Source organism: Stenella coeruleoalba (genome assembly GCF_951394435.1).
Source record: "Stenella coeruleoalba genome assembly, chromosome: 2".
Lineage (NCBI taxonomy): Eukaryota > Metazoa > Chordata > Mammalia > Artiodactyla > Delphinidae > Stenella > Stenella coeruleoalba.
The window spans coordinates 132,438,173-132,464,307 of NC_137147.1; the positions used below are offsets into that span (position 1 = coordinate 132,438,173).

General features: G+C 40.0%; 1 protein-coding gene across 2 annotated transcripts in view; it reads left to right on the forward strand.

Moving 5' to 3' along the window:
• Positions 1–17,308, forward strand: part of HMG20A (high mobility group 20A) — a 69,702-nt gene extending 52,394 nt beyond the window's left edge. For both annotated transcript variants that reach the window (XM_079912002.1, XM_079912003.1), the window contains 6 exons: positions 1,885–2,017; positions 2,989–3,020; positions 8,780–8,855; positions 9,562–9,777; positions 11,013–11,155; positions 14,652–17,308. In XM_079912002.1, the coding sequence (XP_079768128.1) occupies positions 1,885–2,017; positions 2,989–3,020; positions 8,780–8,855; positions 9,562–9,777; positions 11,013–11,149 (594 nt within the window). In that variant the 3' untranslated portion in view covers positions 11,150–11,155; positions 14,652–17,308. The remainder of the gene's footprint in view (positions 1–1,884; positions 2,018–2,988; positions 3,021–8,779; positions 8,856–9,561; positions 9,778–11,012; positions 11,156–14,651) is intronic.
• Positions 17,309–26,135: the final 8,827 nt, after the last annotated feature.

Here is a 26,135-nt window from a genome sequence, read left to right on the forward strand (position 1 = left end):
GAATAATACAAAGAACACCCAAATACCCTTACCCAGATTGACCTGTCATTAACACATTTTCTCTTTTCGCACATGCGCTCATACTCTCCTGGGCAAGTTTGGGCATGTGGTTTCTCTTCTCTCTCTCTCTCTCTCTCTCTCTCTCTCTCTCACACACACACACACACACACACACACACACACACACATACAATTTTTTTCTGAATTATTTGATATAAGTTACATACATCATAGCCCTTTACCCTTAAATATTTCAGTGTGAATTTCCTAAGAATAGACATGTTCTCTCACTTAACCACAGTTTAGTTAACAACCTCATAATTTTGTATTAACACAATACTTTTATCTAACTTGCCATCTATATTCCAGTTTTGTCAGTTGACCTCTAACATCATTCCTCTGTAACATTTTCCCCCTCCAGTTCAGATTCCAGTCCAGGGGTCAGGCTCTGAGTTTAGTAGTCAAATTTCTAGATTCCTTTAATCCGGGATATTTCCACAGCCTTTCTTTGTCTTTTATGACATTGATATTTTTTAGGAATACCGTCTCTCCCTCTTCCTCCCCCTTCTTTTCGTTTACTTTCAACAGAACATTCCTCATTTTATATTTGTCTGATGTTTCCTCATGATTAGATTGAGGTTATGCATTCTTGGTCAGAATACTGCATAGGTGGACGTTGGTCCTTCTCAGGGTATCGCATATGCAGGCACACAATGTCTTTTATTCCTCATTCCTCGTTCCTTTTATTCGTAATGTTAATTTTGCTCACTCACTGAAGTTTTTTACTCTCCCTTGTAATTAATAAGTAGTCTGTGCAGAGACATTTTAAGAACATTCAAATAGTCTGTTCCATATCAAAATTTCCCCCTAGATTTAGCATTCATTAATAACTTTTGCCTGATCTAATATTTACCATGATGGTTGCAAAATGATGATTTTCCAACTCTAGCACTCCCTCCACATTTGCCAGTTGCCCTTCAGCATTCTAATCTAAGCAAGAGCCCTCTTCCTCCCTCCATTTATGTATCTGTTTGTTATTTATTTACAATTGGCTTAGGCATATGAATTTCTTTTTTTCCCAATGGTTTATAAATTATTACTATACTTGAGTATTTTGATACTTAAATTGTCCCAGATTTGGCCATTTGACCCCTACATCTGGCTCTTGTGTAGGACAAGGCTTTTAACATAATTTCTAACTCGTTTGTGTTCATTTAGAAGAGTATTTTTATACTTTATTTCTTAAACCTAATGATGAATGAAAAGTACAAGGCATTAAACAAAATTATCCTAGTAGATCAATGAACTTTGTTTAAATAATTAATAGCACAAAGCATGTAGATACAGGCTGTCTCATAGTAGTCCATTTTAGGTCCATAGGGTGAGGTCATTCTTTTTTATGTTCCTTGTATCTCCACTCTTCTGGCTCTTAAAGGCCAATTGATGTATGAGATCATCTCCTCAGAGTGGGTTGGGGATAAAGAAACAAAGTAATATTCCATCCTTTCCCCTGGGAAGATTAAGTGTGCCTATGTGGTGTTCAGTCTTCTTGAGGACTCTAGGGCCATGTGTAGTTCTATCTATAGGATTAGTAGAAGAACTATAATCTTCTTGTGAATTTTTTATGAGAATGACCTCAATAGAAGTTGTCTTCAATAAGTTAAGAAAGGCAGTAGTCTAAAAAGTTAGAATTACCTATTTCTTTTATAACTAAGAGATATTTTATTCTATTCACATGACTTTTTTTTTTTAATTCTCAAAGCTTATCCCACTTGTACTTTTCTTTCCATGTGCTAATTATCCTTTGCTTTCTTCAAAGAGTTCATTGGTATTTTACGTCAGTAAGACCTATTTCTTGAAAATAATTCCATATTTCTTCCCCAGCGCTACCTTGATGAAGCAGACAGAGATAAGGAGCGTTACATGAAGGAGCTGGAGCAGTATCAGAAGACTGAGGCCTACAAGGTTTTCAGTAGGAAAACCCAGGACCGTCAGAAAGGCAAATCTCATAGGCAAGGTATCAGAACCAGAACCAAATGTATTTGTAGTTTGTTTTGCATGATGGAGTGTCACAAAGCCAAGTATTAGAGTGAGAATATAAAAGATATATTTCTATCATTTCTCTATTATACTACATTCACTTACAAGCATCATCTTGGAATTTTATTAAAATCACATTGCTCTCATTTAGAAATTTCAGTTGGGTTTCCATATCCAGTATCAACAATTTGGCTTGTGCTCCAAGACCCTTTTAGTTGTCTGTGCTTTTTCTTCTATTTCCAATTTAGTCATTTCTCTACCTCTAAACAAATCTGTCTGCTACACTACATAACCACCTTGCTGTAACACCTCTAAGCCTTTCATGTGATCATTTCTCCCAGCTTCCAGTGATCAATCATCCTTTTAATTCACTCATTCATGTATGCGTGTATTCAAAAAATGTATTGAACACCTCCTATTACATATCAGGATCTCATCTAGGCATTAAGGATGCAAAGGTAAACAAGATACAGAAGATCCCAGTCTTCATGGATCTTTTGTTTTCCGTTAAAATTGTTCATCACACTCTTAAAATATTGCTAAAAGTTCCCCTTCTTCAGGAAACACTGCCAAAGAAAGAAGCCCCACTCATAATAGCTTGTCATTCCTGAGCTATTGCGTCTTCTCCACATTTGGGCATCTTGCCTGCTAAACTGTAATGTTCTGCAAACATCCTTTGGCATGTATTTCCTGTCCACTCTCCCACCCTGTTCTCCTCAAAGGTAAGAACTGTGTCTGCTGTTTCTCTTGTGTCTAACTGTGTAACCTGTAAGATGGGGTTCCCTTTAACTTTTGTTGACTGATTAATAAAGCTATCAGAGAAAATATGATATGTTTTGAGAGCCCACATATACCAGCAGTTTTTGTAGCTTAGCATAGTCATTTCCTTAGGTTTTGTTATTTTGTTTTGTTTTTCAGCTTAATGTTCTTATTCTATCATATTTTTAGATGCAGCCCGACAGGCTACTCATGATCATGAGGTAATTAACTTTCTCTCTACATAGCGTGCGTGCGTGTGTGTGTGTGTGTGTGTGTGATATATGTATATAATAATGATGCTATTTGAAATGCTATTGGACTGTTTTTTAATGAATGGCAGAGTATTTCCTATCCTGTAATTAGGATTGGGTTAGTTGCCTTTAGCTCAAGGACTCTTAGCATATGGCAGACACTTATGTCATGAGTCTGCCCTTGAATTAAAGCCCCTAACTCTAGTCCTTTCTTATGGTCCAAGAATTTTATTGGCTTTAAATGCTGAAGATGGCTGGAATTTGGAGTGAGGTATAGAAATGAGGACCAACTAAAAGCTATACCTTGACCATAGTTTATCATCATCAGATACTATATTCTGACTCTCAAAAAGTTGTTATTTAGGGAATCCAGCATTTAGTTAAAGTGAACTATTCAAGTTACGGCATCTACAGACCACAAGTGACATTATCTTGATTACTATGCCTACTTTCCTCACTGGTGCATATTTGTTTACTGGCCTTTTCCCCTCCATTGGTTCAGTCTCAGCAATAGGATTTAGACCTGTGTTCCTGTATAGGACTGAGGCCTGTGTGTGTTGGCTCTGCTGCATAGAGAGCTTTAAATATATATGTAGCCTATGATTAATATATGGTTCTAAGAAAATAAAATTTGTGGTAATTTCATGCATGAAAATGCTCAATGACTCCTCATTGCTTACCAAATCACATTCAAACTCAGCAATCAGGGTTTTCTGTAATTAAGCCCCTATTTCCCTTTCCAAATACCTTAACTCCCATATTTCCCATATATATCTTATGTACTTAAAAACCTTTAATACTCACTGTCCTCCAGGTGCCCCATCCTTTTCTGCCTCATGCCTGTGCTCATATTCTTCCTTTCACGAGAATACTTTCTTTCCCTCACTCATTTTTTCTGTTACCCTCTCCCATCATCCAATTTTGCCTCTAAATTCTAGTCATCCACCAAACCCTATTTCAAGTTCTATTTCCTCCTTCAAGCTTTTCCTGTTTCCTCCAACTTCTTTTAAACCTCACAGCTCTCTATATTACTCTTACGCACTTAGCTGATCTGGCTAAGGTGCCAAAGTTACTCAAGTGCTTCTGTTATTAACACGCTTGGATTATAATCTCTTTGAAGGCATGCATGGTCTAGTTCCATATTGTACCCATCCCATCTAGCATGATGCCCTTGCATGGAAGAGTTCTTCCATAAATACTTATTTGTTTCTATACAAAACCCATTTGTTGAAATAACAGTGGATATTTACACAAAAAGAATTTTCTGATATACTCTTTTGCATGTATTGGGTTTTTTACTAAATCAAGGAAATCATTTCTTCAAAATAATAATGTATTTATCTTGGAGTTGTAGTTCTCATACCTAATTTGATATTGGTGACCTTCAAAACATAGAGAATACTTTTAGATTCACAAGTCAAATAGATTTATTACCATCCATGAATTAGAAAGTGAGAAGCATAGTAAATATTAGCATTTTATTATTCATATAAATCCTATATAAATGTAGTTATATATGACATCTCTGTGTTTCAATTAGGATGAAATCTTATTTTTTTTTTTGCTTGAGAAACTGTATGTACACTATATATTTTAAATCATAATTGAATAGTGTTGCAAGCTTTCCATATTGCCAAATACTTATATAATTACTTATTTCTCCTTCCTTTGTGTGCCCAACCCACCAATATCATTAAATTACCAAACTTCCTTTTTTCCCTATTAAGCATCCTTTATAGCTTCTCTGTCCTTAATGGTTACAAAAGAGAGTATGAACAGTAATCTAAAATATTAGAGCTCACATTTTCTAGTCAATGACTGACTCCTTTCATCACTATGGATTTTACTGCCCAAACCATATGTGGCATTTTTGCTTCTCATAAAGTTAACAGTTGCCATCAGAAAAGATTTAGTAGACTTAGTCATAGAAGCTGCTGCTACTGATTTGAGAAATGAAGGTTTTTTTAAATACATTATTTAGTATGATATGAATTTCTATGATATATGAAAAGGAATAAGTCTCTGTGTGATTCCCCTGTTTCAGGATTAGACTCATGTGAAACACAGAAAAGGAGGGAGTAGGTGGAGAGCCAACAGTAATTTCTCAAATGTGTGTACAGTAGGGTCTATAAATCTGTTGTATGCCCACATCAGGATAAAGCTCTCTTAGTAAGGTTGTTGACCCAATTAGTGCCCCCCACTTTATCAGTTTTTATTGAATAATATCTTACTAAACTAGGTAATTTCAAAAGAGTTGCAATTAAAAAAAAACCTCTTTGACAATTGTTAAACATATTTACACATAACCTCTTAGAGTATAATAAGAGTTAAGAAAAATAAGAAAACACTACAAGTGGAAAACAAAAGGAGCCACAGAAGCCCCCATGGAAAGGAGGAACTGAATCAGACCTTAAAGATGACCCAGGTTTTGTGGGGCACTTCAGATATATTTATATTCATATATATATATATATATATATATGTAAAATGGCTTGAGCAGAGTTATGAGGAAGTTAATAAAAGAGCAAGTACCTTGCAAAGTGCCTAAAACATCACAGTTTCTAAAAACATGCTTATTTCCCTTTACTTATCCTATTAGGAATAAAATGGCAAATGCCATAAAATAGCCTTCGGGCTCACTTCAAAACTACTAAGACCTCAGAAATCCTCTCGACTGACCCCCTCATTTTGCCGGTGAGGAAAATGACTTGCCTGAGACAGGAAAGAACTTCCCAGAGTCACTTATTGAATTAATTAGAGGCAGAATTGTGACTGAAAGCCAGGCCTCTGTAGCCCCATCTTATTTAGCAGTCCTGGCAGCACCTGCCACGTTATATGGAATAAACAGCGTTGCAAGTTAAAATGGGCCAGGTTGCCTGTGATGTCAGCAAAATTTGTTGCCACTTGAGACAGAAACAATTTGATTTGTGTGTATGTAGTAAAGAAACCTATTGTATTCCCTAATGGAACTTAGATTCCTAAGACATTGTTGCCAAGGCAGTTACTGGAGAGCATATTAGAGCCAAAGAAATGCTGACCTGAAAGCCATTCAAGCCATTCTGCATAGCAGTGGGGCACTTAAGCCTGGTACACAATATTAAGAGCATTCCTTAAGGTAAAGGGCACTTGAGAGAAGCATATCACTCTCTATGAATTTCTGGCCCTGAGCCTAGATCACAGCAAAATAGTTTCAGTTCAAAAGGCCTCTGTTCTCTTACCCTCCACTCAATATATAGAATGAAAACCAAAGTGAAGAGTATTCTTGCTCCTCTCAAATCAAGAGCCAGCCTGCTAGACCCAGGAGTCAGCTAGTGTTACTCTCAAGAAAGTGTCTAAATCTCATGTGAGGACTAAGATAGAAACAATAATTTTGTTTCTCCTTTAATTTATGGGAAATGACAAAATGACACTCAGCCTGAACAAATTAGACCCTTTCAATGAAGAGGTAATGAAATCCTTATGATTTTAATCCCTTGAGTGACCCTTGGAGCAGCTTAAGTATATCTGAGCCCCCAAGAGGATCCTCTCCAATGCCAAGTAATGTACTCAGTAATGGAAGAGTGCTGATGGGTTTTATGACCACTCTTCAGTTAAGTAGAATTCTCTGTTGCCTCTCAGAGACTGAACAGTTTCATTTAATTGCTTTGGTGTTTCTTTCTTTGCACTCTAAGAATCTATACCAAAAGGCAGTGTGTTAATGCACCTATGTGGTGCTGTCCTCTGCCCTTATGTAGTTAGCCTGGTTTGGTTTGGACTGCTTTGGCAGGGAAAAGAGCAGAATTACCCATCTGAGCAGAATGTAGGCCTTGGAGAGGGCTCTCGGTACCATGGTAATGGAAGCCAAGCATCCCCACCTACCCATCTGACTGGCAGATATTCAGACCTATGGCTAGGTAAACTGATCTCATATAAGCCTGTGCAGTTAACTAAGAGACTGAACAAGATGGGATGATAAAATCATAAGGCCTTACCCTAAGTCATTTATGGACTTATGCTTATATCTGTTATGTCTTGTATAGTAACAGAGTTAAAGAATATGGTAAGCCAGCAGAGTAGAGAGAAAGTCACTGAGAAATATGCCTAAGATGCCTTCTGGAACCAGCCTTTCTTGTCCATACATTAGTTCTCTTTGAAATCCACCAAGAGCTGGCCTAAGATGCCTTCTGGAACCAGCCTTTCTTGTCCATACATTAGTTCTCTTTGAAATCCACCAAGAGCTGGCTAGAGGTAGAGCTTTGCATGTTGAAACTGGGGCTTTCAGTGGTAATCTTGTTGTTTGTTTTTAAATTGTTCTGAAAAACTTCACTTTCTTTCTTTAAGAGGTAAAAGATAGGGTAAAAATTAAGTGCTGTGAAAGTATCTTCAGGTAAATACATTGTTTTTCAGACTTCCATCTTAGACGTCTCTCTTGATCAGATGCCATCGGCAGGCAGCTTACACAGCACAGCCCTGACCCCTAAGGAGGCAGACACCAGTATGAAAACAGGATCTTGGCTGTCAGAATTCCCTCATAGGCTGTTAAGTGTTTAACCTTTCTACTGGGCCCCAAATCATATTTGTGTTCAAAGATAAAAGACTAGTGGTGGCAAAAGTAGGAAAGATACATTCTATCTCTGGCATTAAATGTGTTTCTATAGGAATGATTTCTAGATTTTTTAAACTGTTCTTTATGTTATAAAGGTTTTGGAATCTTCAGATTTCACTATCAATTTCTTCAGTACTCATTTCCCACTGTTCTCTTTACCATCTTATATTATGCAAGATTTTAAATACTGCCAAGACACTTATAATTTATGTTCTTAATGCTTTCAACTTCAAATTCATTGTAGAAACTGCAGACAAAGCATTTTGAAATATTGACTTTATTCACAAGGATCATTGTGGAATATATTTTGCAGTGGTTTTGTGAGACTTTTATTTTTAATGGCTTATTGGTGAATTCATTTTAGGTTTATTATTCTTTTCTATCTCACATAATCCTTGGGATTTTCATACTTAGAGCCCAGTTATTTCTGGATTTTTGGTTTTGTTTGTTTGTTTTTCCTGTGTCTGAAGAAAGTCTAAAAGATCCCCAACTATAGGCTGCCCTTGTAAATAAGTAGAAGTAAAAGTAGAAATCCCAGTGGAATACCATTATTATTACTCATGGCTGGCAGATGTCTGCTTAAAATTCTTATTGTCCACTCTGCAAATTTAGATTGCATAATCCTATCTCAGAGAACACTTTATGTATATAAAGTGTATATACATAAATGTATATAAATGTATATACATGTATATAAAGTGCTTTATGTATATAAAGCACCTAATGTATAAAAAGCACTTTATGTATATAACCAACAGAAGCAACAGAAAAAAAACCTAGAAATTCTCTTTCTATATTCCTACCTCAACCACTTTCTCCACTGTATACTGTTGACTATTCAAAGCACAGAGCTAAGAAATGGTTTCCAAAATCTCCATTAGGGAAGTTTATGTAGGTTTGTTTTAAGGTTTCTCATTGCACAGCAGTTGTCACCTGAGAGATCTGAATATTTGACCTCCTTGAGCTCTATGAAAGTTTCGTTCCAAAGAAAAGGTGAATACATTTTCCTCACAGCCCCACCTAGACTGATTCCTGCTCATCCTACTATTTCTTTAAGGAAAACATGACCATTGTGCCTTTAGGCACTACTGTTTAATTTAGCTTCTGTTTAAGAATTAACTATTTTGTTACTCTTGATTCACAGAAAGAAGCAGAGGTAAAGGAACGGTCTGTTTTTGACATCCCTATATTTACAGAGGAATTCCTGAACCACAGCAAAGGTGATTACCAAAGGATCGTTTTGTGTTACTCAGGTCTATGACAGGGGATTTAGTTGTCGGGAGGAATTCATTGCTGAAAAGCAACGGTAGTGATATTCCAGACCCTGGGACTGGTCTGGAAGAAGAAAACTGCTTCCATTTCACTCTGTATTAAAAGCAGCTACTCAGAGACCCGTGGAGGACAGCTGAGCCAGTGTTGTCAAAGCTGCTTTAGTCTCTGGATCAGAGGAAATAAATATACATCACTAATTCAATTGCTTTCAGGCTCTTAGCCTAGAACCCTTTGTACAAATGAAAGCTTACATGGATGTCCAAAATATAAAATAAATATGAGTAAAGCTGACCCCACTGCAGTAAAGATGTGGACCCACAGCTGTGCTTGCCCAGTCTCCCAGGATCCCCCTGTGGAACCCCTCAGGTTTATCATTGCACAGCTTTAAAAAATCAAACAAACAAACAAATACTGGGAATTACAGCTGTTCCTTACAATCTTAAGTATAGAATATGACCAGCTTTTAGAATTAAAATAACTCTGGGGAGCCAGGCGTTTTACTGCTGAAATTGCTATCTGGAAGGCCATAATGAGAATAGGGACATGAGGAGGGGTAGCTAATTAGAGACAGCTAAGCAGGACTTCCTGTAAGAGTCATCGGGACTCCTCAGAGAGGCTGGTATTACCTGTGTTTTGTCGGGGTTTTGTCCTCAGCTCGGGAGGCAGAGCTCCGTCAGCTTCGAAAATCCAACATGGAGTTTGAGGAAAGGAACGCAGCCCTGCAAAAGCACGTGGAGAGCATGCGCACAGCGGTGGAGAAGCTGGAGGTGGACGTGATCCAGGAGCGGAGCCGCAACACCGTCTTACAGCAGCACCTGGAGACCCTGCGGCAGGTGTTGACAAGCAGCTTCGCCAGCATGCCCTTGCCTGGTAATGTCATCCCTAGCTGAGCCCTGTAAAGTGGCAGGGGTGGGGGGAGGTGCTGTTCATGTTGGTACTGGTGTGGTGAGGCTGAAGTCTCACCTCCAGAGGAAAATCAGTAAACTCAGGGGTCTTTTCCTCAGAGGTTTCTGTGGGCCATGTAATAGAATCTCAGTATTGGTTAAAATCATCCAGAATTTCAGGCTCTCTGCTCAGTTAAATTTTTCTTCAGTTGTATTTTCATACAGTCTACTTTCTATTAAGCTTAATTTGATATTCTGAACAGTGGAAACTGTAATATTAAAGTCCTGAGTGGAGCACTTTTCTTTTTTTGTTTTCTAAATTGTGGTGTAATTGACATATAACATTGTGTTAGTTTCAGGTGTACAACGTAATGATTCACTATCTGTATACACTGTGAAATGATCACCACAATCTAGTACCATGCATCACCATACAGAGTTACCAAAAAAATTTTTTCTTGTGATGGGAACTTTTAAGATATACTTTCTTGGCAACTGTCAAACATGTAGTACAATATTATTGACTACAGTCACCATGCTGTACATTACATCCCCATGACTTAATTTATAACTAGAAGTTTTTATTTCTTGATCCCCTCCCCCAACTCACCCATCCCCCCCAGAGCATTTTTCTGATGTATATTTTCTTGCTTTGTAATATTGTCTTAATGGGAAGGAAAAGGAAAATAAATACTAATATTTCTTTTTTTCTTTTTTTTTTGCGGTACGCGGGCCTCTCACCGCTGCGGCCTCTCCCGCCGCGGAGCACAGGCTCCGGACGCGCAGGCCCAGCGGCCATGGCGCACGGGCCCAGCCGCTCCACGGCACGTGGGATCCTCCCGGACCGGGGCACAAACCCGTGTCCCCCGCATCAGCAGGCGGACTCTCAACCACTGCGCCACCAGGGAAACCCATAGTATTTCTTATATACTCTTTCATTTTGAAAATAGTTACAGCAGAGCTGGGAGAGTCTTTAACCTTTTGTGCTATGCAACTACACCTATATACTGCACAGCAATTATATAGCCCATCTGTTTATTTAGAGTATGTGGATTAATTTCATTTCTTTGAGGTCTAAAAGTCTCTCCTCTGAAAATAAAATCTTCTCTATGGAGCAGACCACATTAGAGTCAAGTTTCTTTTGCTGTGGAATCACTGATCTGTGTTATGGTTGAACTGAATGGGAGGATCTTCTTACTTTCTCTTCTTATCTCACTTCAGGAAGTGGAGAGACACCTACAGTGGACACTATCGACTCCTATATGAACAGACTGCACAGTATTATTTTAGCTAATCCCCAAGACAATGAAAACTTCATAGCTACAGTTCGAGAAGTTGTGAACAGGCTTGATCGTTAGGGAATGGTGAGTGCTCACTGACATGATTCGTACGTGCCAGCGTGTCATCAAAAATAAGATGGCATTAGACTTTATCAATACTAGTAAAACCCTGGAATTACATTGAATAAGTGAGTTGGAGACTTGATTAAGATTCCTGTTGCATGGTTGCTAAATGTAGTGTTGGAAAACTGAATCAAGATAGTTTTTCTTCATGCATGCCTCCACATGGCTTAATGGAAAGAGCGTGATTTTTGTGGTTGGACCTCAGTTCTAGCTTTGTCACTTATGAGCTGTATTCTCAGGTATTAGTTTCCCAAAGAGCTTTGAAGGGTGAGTGAGAAATTTAGAGAAAACAACCCTCCAAACAACACATAGAACAAAATAAATATAACTTAATTGCTAAGCTTCCTTTCCCCTGTAAAGTTAATGATAATTTACAATAGTCAGTGAGACATTGTATGTGTACAAGACTCTATAAGTAAGAAGCTTTTCATTTATCACTCAATATCAGAGTAACTGTAGTATGTTAAATGTTAATGTGGACTAACCTTACAGTGAAACAGTTAATGCCTTGATTAAATATATTAAAAAATAAATGAACTCTCAATAAGTACAAAGAGAGAAAAGAGAAAATAAGCTTTTTAAAAAACATATTCAACAAATGACTAGTAGTATGTGTTGCATCCTTTTAGAAGAGAAAAAAGTACATTTCCCAAAGGGATCTGCTTATATAAACTTTGTGGTACTAATGGTCAGTCATCAGGTATCATCACTCAAATTCCTGTAGAGATAGGGTACCCTTTAGTATGTCATTCCACAAAATTGACAGCCCTTTGGTCTGTCAGTTAAATTGTTCCATACCTGCAGACATATAAACTGTGTGGAAATCTTGGGGTTGGACCATACAATGAGTGGCCATATATGAATACTAAAACAAGAGTGGATAGCAGGATATGCTCCTTAGAATGGCTGGTCATGGGCTTGGATCCTTATTTATTTGTCTTGCAGGTACATGAGCACACTCATATACATACTAACATTCTAACATGGTCTGGACCTTGAGCAACATGTGCAAGAATAAATAAAACCCATGATTCTTTATCCAGTGAGGCCACATCTGGCAGCATAGACAAAAGCAGTAGTCTTTATCCTTCTTGTCCAAGCCCTCAAATAGTAACTGTATAAGGCAATTTATTATACTTTAGCCTCAGCCGTGCTCTGATGGGGAAAGGATTACTGTCCTTCTAGTGAGTAGCCAGATGGAACAGACCATACTTCTAAGAGATGGCTGGACTCCCTGCAGAATAAAGAAATGGCATTACTGCTGCTGTATGTGAAGGGAACAGCTTGTAAATCTAGGCTTGGGATTTTTAGGAGCTCGTCATCTTTCTCATTTTCACACAGTGTTTTCAATTAACACTCTTGTAGGCTTGAAAAGAGAGAGCTGGGAGAAACAGTGTGGAGGATTGTGAAAGAACACAGTAATTGATAACGTGGTGTCTCCTCACATAGGTATAGGACAGTTATTGCAAGTTCTGAGCCAAAAATGGTTTTCCATTTTGAGCATTTGGCCAGTAAGACTCTCCTAAAGCTTTATCTATCTTAAGGATATAAACTGTAGTATCTGCTTTCCGAGGTGTCTTTGAAAACCTAGAATGTGATGATTATTCTTGATTTTAACCTACAAATATTTTGCTCCTGAAAGAAACAGTACCTGAAAATGTGAACCATTTTATTACCGCAGATTCTTACAATCTAGCCATATAAACATAACTAAGAATGGATAGTTCTCCGTACCCTCTGAAACTGTCAAATGAAACAATTATAAAGACTGTGATTAACACTAGCTTGCCCTCATTATACAAATATGTACAGACAGCTAGGCCTGATGTCCCCAGCATTCATGGTGCAATTAATTACTCTGACATGAGCTTGGCAAAGGTTTCTTCCATTGTCAGGACCCAGTGAGTGAAAGGAAGCTAATGGTCTACAGCTTTAGAGGAGCATATTAGAGCTGGAAGGGGTGTTTAGAAATCCCATTATTTTACATATGAAGAAACTGAGTCCCAAAGAGGCAGAATCTCTTGCCTGAAAATACCTGAGTATGTGGGTGCAGAATCCAGAACTAGAACACATGTATCTAAACTCAGTGGGGTTTCTAAAACGTTGATACAAGGAGGTAGGGATGGGTGTAAGGGGAAAGCACTAAAAAAAATCTTAGAATGAGAGCATTAAGATAAATGGGAGGTAATTAGGAAAAAATTACAATCCAGCAATTATAATGTTATAAAATTTTGGTCAGCCATTTTATAATTATTTTTATAGTTATACAATGGAAGAATTACCCCAGCTGTCATCTTTCTTTGTGGCTGACTTGTACTTAGAAAAAGTGGAGCTGGGAGGAAGTCATGGGGGTGATTTCATATTGACAGATGACTACTGTATATAAACTATCAAAAGCCATATGTTGCTTGATTTCAGTTGAACCAAGTGATAAATATTTGCCTGTTTGAGGATTGGAAAAATATATATATATGTGATTGCCTTTTTATCAATGTAAAAATGTATTCATCTTATGCACACAGTACATCCCTATCCATGCAGAGGGCCTTAGATTTATACTTGAAGAAAATTGGTTTTGATTGACCAGGACTAAAGTAAAGTACTAATTTTTCATCATCAGATTTGTCCCTGATACTTGCTTTTCTGTGTTCGGCTGGCAATTTTCCAACCTCCCCATTGTGGCTGAGCTGGAGCAGGGCCACATTTTTCATTGAAATGTTGTCTAAAATGCCTCAGTGAGGTTGGTTGCTTGCAGCTTTATGAGTTCTTTAGTTTACATACACCCTGCTACTCACCGTAACCCTTTTTTTTTTTTTTTTTTTTTTTTTTTTTTGGCCACGTAGCACTGGGTGTTTATTCTGCATAATAATAATAATAAACAACACTGTGAGCATTTACACATGCCGGCACATCCTAAGTACTTTACGTGTGCTGGCTCATTGACTCCTTGCCACAACTCCATGAAGTTTTTCTTTTTTCCATTTAATTTAATTTTATTTTTTTATTAATTTTAACTGGAGTACAGTTGCTTTACAATGTTGTGTTAGTTTCTGCTGTACAGCAAAGTGAATCAGCCATAGTATACACATATCCCCTCTTTTTTGGATTTCCTTCCCATTTAGGTCACCACAGAGCACTGAGTAGAGCTCCCTGTGCTCTACAGTCGGTTCTCATTAGTCATCTACTTTATACATAGTATCAAGAGTGTATATATGTCGATCCCAATCTCCCAGTTCCTCCCACACCCCCCTCCCCCTTGGTATCCATATGTTTGTTCTCTACGTCTGTGTCTCTATTTCTGCTTTGTAAATAAGAACATCTATACCATTCTTCTAGGTTCCACGTACCTTAACCCTTTTGAAAATAGAGCAAGGCATTATTTTAACCCATAGCCCTAACCCTTTCTGATCTGTGCTTACGTTTTGGTATCCTTTCTTTTTTTCTCCCAATTCTACAGGTCTTAGAGCTCCAAGATGTTCTGTAAGTGGTTTTACTTGTTTGGAATGAGAAGCCATCCATGGAAATTTGAATTGAGTGGAGGCAGAGAGGGAGGTACAGATTACTCTGCTTGTGAAGGAACTGTCAGTTGAGTTAAATGCCTTCACCCCAGGAAGCCATATGAGGGAGCAACAAAAGGAACATGTATGTGAACTTCCTATGGAATCGTCTTCGTGAAGCTTTGACCGTGTACAGCCACTCTCCCGAGTCTTCAGTTTCCTATCATTTCTATTTCTGTTGAAGTGGGTCTGCATATATTCTGCTGACCAGGTGCCCCTGAGACTGGCATCTTCTGCAGCAGAAAGGAAGCCTTCTTATTGTTCTGCTTCATTCAGATTGGACTCTTTTATCAGTGGCTCTGTGGTTTTATCAGTGGTTTTCCTACCTAGCTGTCACTTTTTCTTAATGCTTTTGGGGGTTATTTTTTTATTTCCTTCACCCCCACCAAGCTAGACATCTCCACTTTCTGACCTCTTGGCTTTGTTGCTCAGCAGGGTTCTGAAGGAGAGTTTCTCTCATTGGACAGGCCCAGTCTTCTCCCATCATTGTCCTGCTGTGACTCCAAAGAAAGGAGCTTCTTGTTGACAGTGTCCTGTGGAGTGAGGCTGTGTTTCGTATCCCACACAGCGCTCAGGGTGCCAGCCCTCGTGGAGGCTTTGTGGTTGCTGCCCTGAAGGAGAATGCTCTTTCCTTCCTCCTTGGTACTGCCTGCTGTTTTCTGAGCATTGCTCGTGCACATACCCTGCATCCCAGCCCCAGCAAGGCTCTTCTGTTCCCATCTGTTGGCAGTGACTTGTGGAATATTTTTGCTGAGGAAAAGGTCATTGGTAAACAGGACAGAACGAGAAAAGTCGTTTCTCATTTGGTATTGAAAAAAATCCTAAAGTTTATCATAAGTGAAAACAGAGAGAATCCCTGTCTGCTTGAGGTGTACCGATTCATGGATACGGATGGGTGGAAATGCCATTCAGAATAGCCTCCAGCTGATGGAGAAGGACACGGGGGAATTCTCATGTCCTTTGTCTTCCTTCTGTAATCATAACTGCAGAGTCTGTGTCAAAAGGACAGGCTTCCCTTCCTTCTCCCTGCTTAATTAGTAAGTGATTTTTTTTTTTTTTTTTAAACACCAAAAGGGAAGAAGGGTTTCTGTTTCTCACCTCAGGGTTTGGTTTTGTTGTGTTGTGTTTGGATGCTCTGGAGCACGAGGCTGATGGTTGCAGCTGAGATCTTTGGAGCCAAAGCAGGGCTCCTGAGCCCATTGTCTAGGCACCACACCACCGAAGGCGGGTGGAAGTGTGGCCCCCTCACAATATGCTCACAGGCCAGGGTGCAAGCCAGAAACCCCCGTCATGTTGCTGCCTCATCCTGTCTTCTCAGCATCTCCTCCCCTGATTTCTTTCTTAACCCAAAGGAAAAAAAACAACAAAAAAAAACCTTTTTGAAAATTCCGATATGAATACACATCAAATTTCCATGTACCGAAGCCCATGTATCACCACTTGGCAGGCTTTTAGAATAAGAGCCCATCATTATCTATCTCTGTAAACCTAGCCAGCTCACCTGCTCTTCTCTATTTTCCTGTTTTCCTTCTCTTACCTGCCATTCCTCTGACTTCTTTCAGTCTCCCTGCCTGCTAAGTCCAAGCTGGAATGCACTGTCTGTGGCAGGACATCCAAGCCGGTTCTGGAAGTTTGTGTCTGCCTTCTGCCAAATACTTTCTCTCCTTTCTTCCTCCTACTCTCTGTTTCTCCTTTGTGTCAGTTTTGCACAGCGTTCTTAGCAGTGCCGTAGACCAGGAAAGGCTGTAAGCTGGTCCAAAGATCGTCGTTCTCCTGAGTCTAGCTAGGATACCTGACATTGACTTGAGACATCTGCATATTTAGGAAAGCATGAGATCTCGAGAAAGCCTACAGTCTGAAATCATTTTCACAAAATAACAGCCTGCTTTTGACATGCTGGCTGGCCCTGCTAGCAGCGACACACCTGACTCACTGGTGGCTGGGATTCAGCTGCCACAAAACAAGCAGGTCTGCGTCACCTCCTCTCTCCTCTGTGCCCAGCCAGGAGGTACTAAATGAGGTCACAGGCTAACATGATACCTAATTCACATTTCCCAGTAAACTTGTAGATGTTATTGCACTTACATGTTCTTCTCAAGAAATAAGTTGTTGCCTATTCAGTGTTACAGATTTCTTTCTTTTTATTGAAACACAAGGAGCAGCTGAGGAAAATGAGACAAAGTGTTTTATTTCTGACAAAATAAAATTTTAGAAAAAAATGTGTGTACATGTGTTTGAAACTGTTGAAATGCCAAGTTTTCTGTACAAGTGTTTTTGTAATTAAACTTTTAGATTTTCTTTGTTTTTTAAGAAGTCGATATGCTTGCTTGACATTTGCCTCATTAAAACTTTTCTGTGTTGAATCCACCCGATTCAATTTTTACCTGCATTGCCTTTTCATCGTAAAGACTTTGTCAACTCTACATTAATCATCAAGTCTGTTATGCTTTTAAAGCAGTAACACATTCATTTTACTAATTGCTTATTCAAAATGTGTCCTAGCCTGTTTGAGAATTCGGCTCTCTTAATGTATGTTGTAAGAATACAATGAGTTATAATTCATTTTAATGTAGCAGTAGTATTCTGGAGGCAACTTGAAAGTCTGATGTTCTTAAAGTCAGTGACTTCAGTCCCCTGGATAGGAGACTTTTGACTTCCTTTTGACTGAAGAGATAAATTGTCCTTAAATGCTTGCTTTTAAAAATAACCACTACTTCACCAATCAGAATCATTTTTAAAGGAAATTTGTCACCTACTTCCACCCTGCTTTTAAAATCCTAGGGGTGAGCTCACCTGGCTTCCAAACCCTGCAGCTCTCCAAGTAGCTAGTTGTGTGGCATTGGGTGAGACTTGCTTTGTTCCAGCTTCAGTTTTCTCATCTGACATGCCTCAGCTCTCTTACACTTGTTAGAAAGATAGAATCAGGTAACAGAATCGACCATGCCTTGGAGGATATGAAGACTCTGTTACATGAATGCGAAGAATTGTTGAGGTAACTCAGTTAGGATCAGGCTTGACTACATTTAACAGAAACTCAAATCAGCAAAAGCTTGAATGAGAAACTTATCTCTCTCACTGAAAAGTATTCCAAAGGTAGGCAGTCCAAGACCAATATAGAGGCTCCTGTCTGCACCACAATATGGTTCCTTTCTCAGGGTCACCTCAAGGTCCAAAATAGCCACTTGACCATCAGCCGTCATTTGAAATTCCTGGCAGCATAAAGAAAAGAAAAAACCGGCAAGGACAAAACAGGCAAACTCAGCTGAGTCAGCACCCTTTAAAGAGCCTTCCTGGAAGCCACACTCAACTTCCAGAACACAATCACATGACAACAGCTAGCTATATGGAAGGCAGAGGAATCTCATCTTTCCTTGGACATTACTGCCCCCAATAATATACAGGTTTTAGTCAGTAAGGAAGGAGAAAATAAATACAGAGTAGGCAGCTCATTTAATTTCATGACTCACATGTGTGACTCCATGCATACACTAAGGCCAGCCCTGCTATATTAGTAAACAAGATGCATCATCCTGCCTTTGCCTCTTGGCTATCGAGAATGACCACGTACTTCCTTGGCACCTTTTTCCCCCTTAAACAGTCAGAAAGCTGACAACTTGAGTTAGCATTTCCTGTTCCCACCTTAGCTCCTCCCCTACCCTCAACACTGGTGGCCAGTCTTGTTTGGTAAAAGTCAACATAAACAGGTGGCAATATCTCCCCCAGTTGTTTGTTCCCTTTCTCTAACTGCTCAGCATCTGCCGGGTTAAAACAACAACAGGATAATCTTTCCCTGAGGGTGGGGAAATTGAAGTATTGCTTGGCGGAAAAGCTCATAGCTACTTCCTGCCCTCTAAATTTCCTGCCTTGCAACTGAGGGTTCCAAGGGCCTTTTCTTTGTTTTATTTATTTGCCTTTTGATACATAGCCTGTGCTCAGAAACATATTTTATAATATCTATAGAAATAAACACTAGCTCATACACCAACTCACAAAAAAGATGAGGATCAAGAGTTACAAAGGTCAACTGAAAAATGTTAATGTACTTCCTCTCACCCAGAAGCCATTTCAGTTTAGTTTTCATGGGAATGTGGTCTATAGGGAGAAACTTCTGCCAGAAGCATAAATGTAAGCTCTGTTAGCCTAGAAAAATGCAGGAAGGAGAAGGAGCCATGAGATAGGGATGGCTTTGGGAAATTAAGAGCGGGGTCAATGCAAATTGTCCAAATAGAAGGATTTTTGTAAACCACCTACAACACTGCGTTGGTAAAGAAGATGCCTTAGATGTTTAGATAATATATAAGACAGTGGGTATAGAAGTAGTCTTTTGTCTGAGTCTCAAACACCACCTGACACTTGAGAAGCAGTTCTTTATAATCAGCTGCTGGGTTCCCCATTGCATGTCAGTTCACTATTTGGGACCACAAGAGTATTTATAAAACATGTTTCTGCCCTTGGCGTGACAGTCTAGTGGGAAAGACAGACATCTGCATCAATTGTTCTAACACAGGACAGCTTGTATTGAATTTTAATAGTGGTAAATAATTTTGAAAGAATTGCTTGAATCTCATCTGACAAGAGCTGGTTTTTCCATAATTGCCAGAGAGTTTGCATGGGGAGCACATCTGAGTCTTAGGAGATCAGCATCTTAACTAATAAGGACTTTATCTGAAATGTAAATGAAATATAAAAGTCTAGACTGATAACTATCGGAGTTTTTGTAGTAGAAGTTGAGGTAACTGGAAGGTAAGAGCAGTTGGATTATTGTAATTTAGACAGTACTTTTTCAAAGTACGGTTTTGACTCATTAAGGGGACATTAAATCAATAAGTTGGTCAATAACATTTTTTAATTAAATTGAAGAGAAATGATCAGAATGCATTCCATATAGTAAGGGTAAATATTATTTTGTGAAAACTTGTTTCCACTTCAGAACAGACACATGTGATGGGTTACAATGTGAAACGTACTTCTTACTGTAGGGTCACAATAAAGATAATCAATGACTGTTTCACTCCCTCTTAAATTGGATTGAACTGCTGGGTTCAAGTTTGGGCTCTGTGGTTTTCTACTTGTGTGACCTTAGATAAATTGCCTAAACCACTCTGTGGCTCAGCCTGTAACACAGGGATATTTATAGTGTCTATTGTGTAGAATTTTTATGTGGATTAGTCAATCCATGTAAGGTATTTAGTACCTGTCACAGAATAGACACCTAAGTAAATATTAGCTACTGTAATTAATGGAAGACTCAAGGGGAAAGAACAATTAGATACATACTATAGGCCAAGCACTTTGCTTTTTATATAAATTATATATATCATTTAATTTGTACTACAACGTTATAGAGTAGGACTATTACACCCATTATCCAGTACGTAAATTAAGACTCAAAGCTGATAAGCACCTTGCAGGTTATACAACTGGGAAAAGGCAAAGAAGAGATTTATACCCAGATCGTTCTGACTCCAAATTCCACTGTGGCGGTCCTGTCTTAGAGATATTTAAGGAGACTGACAAGAGTTCAAGCAGCAGCACAGTATGGGGGTTCTGAGAACCAGAATTTGACCTAATCATTCAGTGGTATTTGTTGAATACCTTTCTTGTGTTAGGAGCTAACCTAGGTCCCTGTCCCCATGGAGTTTATATCCTGCTGGGGGAAAAGAGACTATAGACAAGTAACCTAACAGACTCATTTCAGCTAGTTGCCTAGAGGAGATGAAATGACACAAACTAACTAGGGTAGAGGAAAAGCCTCTCTGAAAAAGTAATGTTTAGAGAAAGCAGATTGATGTGAAGAAGCCAGCCCTGTGACAACTGGGAATAGAAAAAAGGCCAAAGTCCTGAGGCAGGAATGAACTCTTTGGATTCAAGGAAAAAAAAACTAGTGAGGCTGGAACAGAGTAAATGAGAGGTAGAGTGCTTTGAAGATGCAAGGAAGGCAATAATGAGATTCTATAACACACAAATAACACACCTTGTAAAGCATGGTAAAGAGTTTAAGTTGTATCCTAAGTATAGCGTGAAGAGAGTTCTACGTAAGTGGCAAGATCTGATTTATATTTTTAAAGGATCACCCTGGCTGCTGTGAAGGGAATTGTGAGGAGGCAAGAGAGGAATCAGAAAGGCTAATTAGGGCTTCCCTGGTGGCACAGTGGTTGGGAGTCCGCCTACCGATGGGGGGGACGCGGGTTCGTGCCCCAGTCAGGGAGGATCCCGCGTGCCGCGGAGCGGCTGGGCCCGTGGGCCATGGCTGCTGGGCCTGCGCGTCTGGAGCCTGTGCTTCGCGGCGGGAGAGACCACAGCAGTGAGAGGCCCGCGTACCGCAAAAAAAAAAAAAATAAAAAATAAAAGAAAGGCCTAATTAGAAGGTTAGCCCATGGGGCTTCCCTGGTGGCACAGTGGTTAAGAATCCACCTGCCAATGCAGGGAACACGGGTTCAAGCCCTGGTCCGGGAAGATCCCACATGCTGCGGAGCAACTAAGCCTGTGCGCCACAACTACAGAGGCTGCACTCTAGAGCCTGCGAGCCACAACTACTGAGCCCACCCGCCGCAACTACTGAAGCCTGCGCACCTGGAGCCCATGCTCTGCAGCAAGAGAAGCCACCACACCGCAATGAAGAGTAGCCCCCGGCAACTAGAGAAAGCCTGCGCACAGCAATGAAGACCCAACGCGGCCCAAAATAAAATCAATTAATTAAAAAATAAATAAAGGAGTTTGGTCCAGGTGACAGTGGCTTAGTCTAGAGTGGAGGCAGTGGGGGCAAAAAAGAAAGAACTGCTAATGAATTCAGAACATATTTTGGAAGTATAATGAACATAAGTTGCTGAGGGATTGGATGTGGAGAATGAAGGTAAAAGAATCAAGAATGACCTGACCCCTAGACTTCTGGGCTTGAGCAACTGGGTAGTGGACAGAGGTGCCATGGCCTGAGAACGCATAGAGTTAAGGATGAAACATCGTGGAGGAAAAGAGCAAGAATTCTGTATGTGGACTTGCTAAATTTGAGATTCAACCAGCAGATCAACCCCTGGGCAAGACCCATCTCTCAGCTATTCGTTAAAAGGTTCCTTTCAGCTCTTAAAAGTCTGTGGTTCCGTGAGATTCTAACTTCAGGTCAGGGCTGCTAACATTCCTTTCATCCTCAGTGCCTGCGCACACACGCGTAGATCCGGTTACTCAAGCTGTTCACTGAACTATGAAATTAAGGAATGGGCTCCTTATTAATTTTTCAAGCTCCTTAGGAAAAGAATTTTTTAAACCTTCCATCTGCATTTGTTTAAGATTGGCATAAAGCAGCTGAATGTTCTAGGATATAAAAATCATACCATAACCTGATGGTTAGAAAATCCTGGGCAAGTAATAGAAAGCGTCTGCTTGAAGGAGACTGGATGAAAATATATTTGGCATCAGTCAAAGAAGGGAAATATGAGAAGACATTAGTGATACAGCCAAAAGGTTTATGGAATCAGCAAATGGGTTCCTGCTAGGGATGCTTCTCCTATCTTCAAGGATAGAAATTAACTAAAGGCAGCTGGGTCCAGGCAGTGACTGTAAGATGATAACCTTCTATTTTTCTTGGGGCTGGTGGATTTTTCAAGTGGGCTTATATGTATCAAAAGAAGTTCTTGTTTTGCAGGACAAACTAATGTGGTCGTTATGGATTTTACTCATCCCTCAGGAGAATGAGTATTTTACATATATTCATTCATTCAAATATTTTCAAGCAAGTACTTACTATGGGTCTAAGGTATAAAGTTGAGGACGTCTGTCTCCTCAAGAAGTTCCCAATATAACACAAAAGAAACACAGGATCTGATAAATTATCAAATAGCTATAAGCAAAGTGTTCCTAAAAATGCAAAGGAAGGATTCAGTGGTTGTGCTTGGGTGAAGTCAAAAGAGGGCTTTACCAGGGTAACATTTTGAGGTAGGCCTTAAAAAAAGAGTAGTTCTTGAAGAGAAGCTAAAAATAGACCTGGAGCTATGAGTGCATTTTTGGTGTACTCCAGTAATTTGGTACGACTGGAACACAGGTTGTATCCAGGGTACTGATAAAAAATGAAGATAGTAAGGTTTTTTGAAAATGGATTACAAATGGGCCTTGAATTCCATACGAAGGGATTTAGCTTTTACTTTGCAGCCAGGGGGAAGGCATTAAGGCTGTTTTGCAAGGCAGTGATGTGAGATGAAGAAAAACTGGACCAGAGGTTCTTAAACTTTTTTCTGCCACGAACACTTTAGGCAATCTGGTGAAGCCTGTAAACCCTTCTCAGAATAATGTTTCAAGTGCAGAAAATGAAATGCATAGCATTACCAAGGAAATCAACTATACTGAAAAATAACTATCAAAATATTAGCATTACTACTAAATATATTAATATGAAAAAAGTTATATGGGAATATCTGTGTTTCTTACTGAAGGATTAAATAATGTAATCTAGCAGCAGCTCTAATAACTACCATAATTTTAAAGCTGTAATGATCATAAATGATATTTCAACATCTGCAACAGCAGTAATGTGTTGTAAAAATATCTGTGATTCAAGGGGCTTCCCTGGTGGTGCAGTGGTTGGAAGTCCGCCTGCCGGTGCAGGGGACGCGGGTTCGTGCCCCGGTCCGGGAGGATCCCACGTGCCGCGGGGCAGCTGGGCCCATGGGCCATGGCCGCTGGGCCTGCGCTCCGTGGCGGGAGGGTCCGCAGCGGTGAGAGGCTCGCGTACAGCAAAAAAAAAAAAAAAAAAAAATCTGTGATTCTGTGGGTGCCGAAGTCACTGGTCCTGTCAGTACTCCTGGGACTGGTTGCCAACATTTATAATCAAAGGAAGTGCAAATTTTCAGTTAGAGGTTTATGAAAATCAAGATGTAATTTTTTCCCCATCCATGCCTGCAGTTCTTAGTCCTTGCCAGATTCCTAAATTCAAGACAGTATGGAGATAGACTGGTTAGGAGACTGTCAAAAAACTCAGGTCAAGAAGTAAGAAGAGCCTGTATTGGGAGTGGTAAAGGAGCAGATTGGACAAACATTTGGTAATTTGGCTCGGTTTCTCCCAACCCACAATGAGGAATCCTTCTCAAGGAGGAATCTGGGGGTAACATGTGGTCTGACCAGGCAGATTCCCCAGGAAGGAAGCATAAATCCTTTTAGCAGCTGTCCATATTGCAGTATAGTTTTCATTCATTTGTTCAGCTGATACTGATTACACTCTGTGGCGGACTCGAGGAATACAGCAACACAGACATGGTTCTTGCTTTCATGGCGCTTACTGTCTAGTGGAAGAAACATGATGAAACAAAACAAAACAGACACGGGCTTCCCTGGTGGTCCAGCTGTTATGACTCCATACTCCCAATGCAGGGGGGGCCTGGGTTCGATCCCTGGTCAGGGAACTAGATCCCACATGCTGCAACTAAAAGAGCCCGCATGCCGCAACTAAGACCCTACATGCCGCAACAAAGATCCAGACGGCAGGGTTTTTTTTGTTTGTTCTTGGTTTCTTGGTGCTTTAGAGGAACTGAATGAAAATCAAGGGAGTGGGGCAGAAAAAGCAAGGGGAAGAGTGGCAAAAGGCAGAGAGGAGCTAGACCATATGAGGTCTTGTGGACCATCCAAAGGATTTTGGATATGAAGTGCAGGGGGAAACCATTGAAGGTTTCAAAGAGGGAAGTGATATAATCCAATTTGTGGTTTTCAAAAATTCTCCTGGCTGCTCTCTGAATAGTGGGTTGTGGAGAGCACTCACTGAAGTAGGGAGGTCAGCTGAGGCTGTGGTCTCTGGTGAGAGATGATGGGAGCTCGGACTGAGGCTGTAGCAGAGAAGAATGAAGGGGAGAAGAGTGTGGAACAAATAACAGGAAGAGCTATGGGCTAGAGGTGGGAAGGAGGGAGGGAGAGAGAGCAGCTGCAGATGAACCTCAGGCTTCAAACAGATCCATTGGAGCACTGTTTATTGGGGTACATGTGGCACCATTTATTGAGATGGGCAGCTGGGGGAGGAGCAGACCAGGGCAGGTGAGAGAGGCTAGAAGCCAGAGATCCTTGTGGGCATGTTCGTTTGAGATGCAGGAGGGTAGGTGTTAAGTAAGCATCTATATTGACAACTCTAAAGCTTAAAAGATAGGTCTGGACTTGGGGTGACATTTACTAAAGACCCCCAAGGAGGCTTTTTGTGTTAACTTTTTTCTCTCAGATCCTGGCTCTGCTCTGCTGGCAAACCGATCCCTCCAACCTCTACCAGCCTGGCTAAAAATTTCACTGTTTTGGATCCACTGTTTGGATCCTGGGCCCTATTACCAACTTTGACTATTCTTTTGTCCTGCCCTTGACACCAGAAACAGCATCTGGACCCAGCTGCAACTTATCTGTTGGCTTAAATCAGGCAGTATCTCTAAAGGTGTTCAGAGCATTTAACTTACATAGGTTTCTTGTGTGGGATTTCTGCAGGGAGAGCTTTGCATCTGTAAAGATGCTAAACATCCTAGAGGCTTACCGTGAAATAATATCTGTTTACCGTGGCTAATTTTATAGCGAATATGATTGGGACATTTACTCGTTTCTTAGAACTGGATGAAAATAACAGGACAGAACAAGTGAATTGCAGCAACTAACTATGCTAACAACATGGGGTAAAGGGCTACAGATTATAGAAAATTGTAAATTGTGATCATGCAAAGAAGGGGTTTCACTGTAGCTTGAAAACCTGACCCACAGCTAAATGAGGCCAAGATTAATCATGTCTTGATCTTATACATAAGCCAAAGGATCTTTTCTAAAGATCATGCCTATTAATGCAGTAAAGACTTTTCTGCAGTTTATACCATAATGAGCTCCAGGCATTTAATGAGAGAGGCAAATACTATTGTTGAAAGTGGTAACCTTCAGCATCTAACCCGAAAATGAAATAGGTCTGCTTGCTCTGCAAAATGAGGGCCCAATTCAGTCCACGAGATGAAGAGGACTCTCACAATTTTAGATGCTCTGGTGCAGGCCAACTTAAATCTTCTGGGAAAGGGGGAAAGGTTTTTGTTTGGTTGGTTCTGTTTTTATAATTAGGTAAGGATTTTATCTGCAAGGAGCAAGTCACTGACTCCAGGTTGCAGGCCCAGAAGCTTCTAAAGGCAGTAAAATAAAACCAGCATTAAGGAACAAACCAGCCTAAGGAGTTTGATGGAGTTTCCCAAAAGCCCCTGGAAGAATAATATAGCATTCTGAGGAGGGGAGACACTGCTTCCAACTCTGTCACGATGGCTGTCTCAGATGAGGGTAATTGCCTGGCAAAAAATACTATCAGCATGAAAGAAAAAGTGTCATCGCACCCTGATCCTTGTTTTCCAGCCCCCAGAAGTCTCTCATCTAAGGATTTATGTTAAGTTGTATCCGCTCCT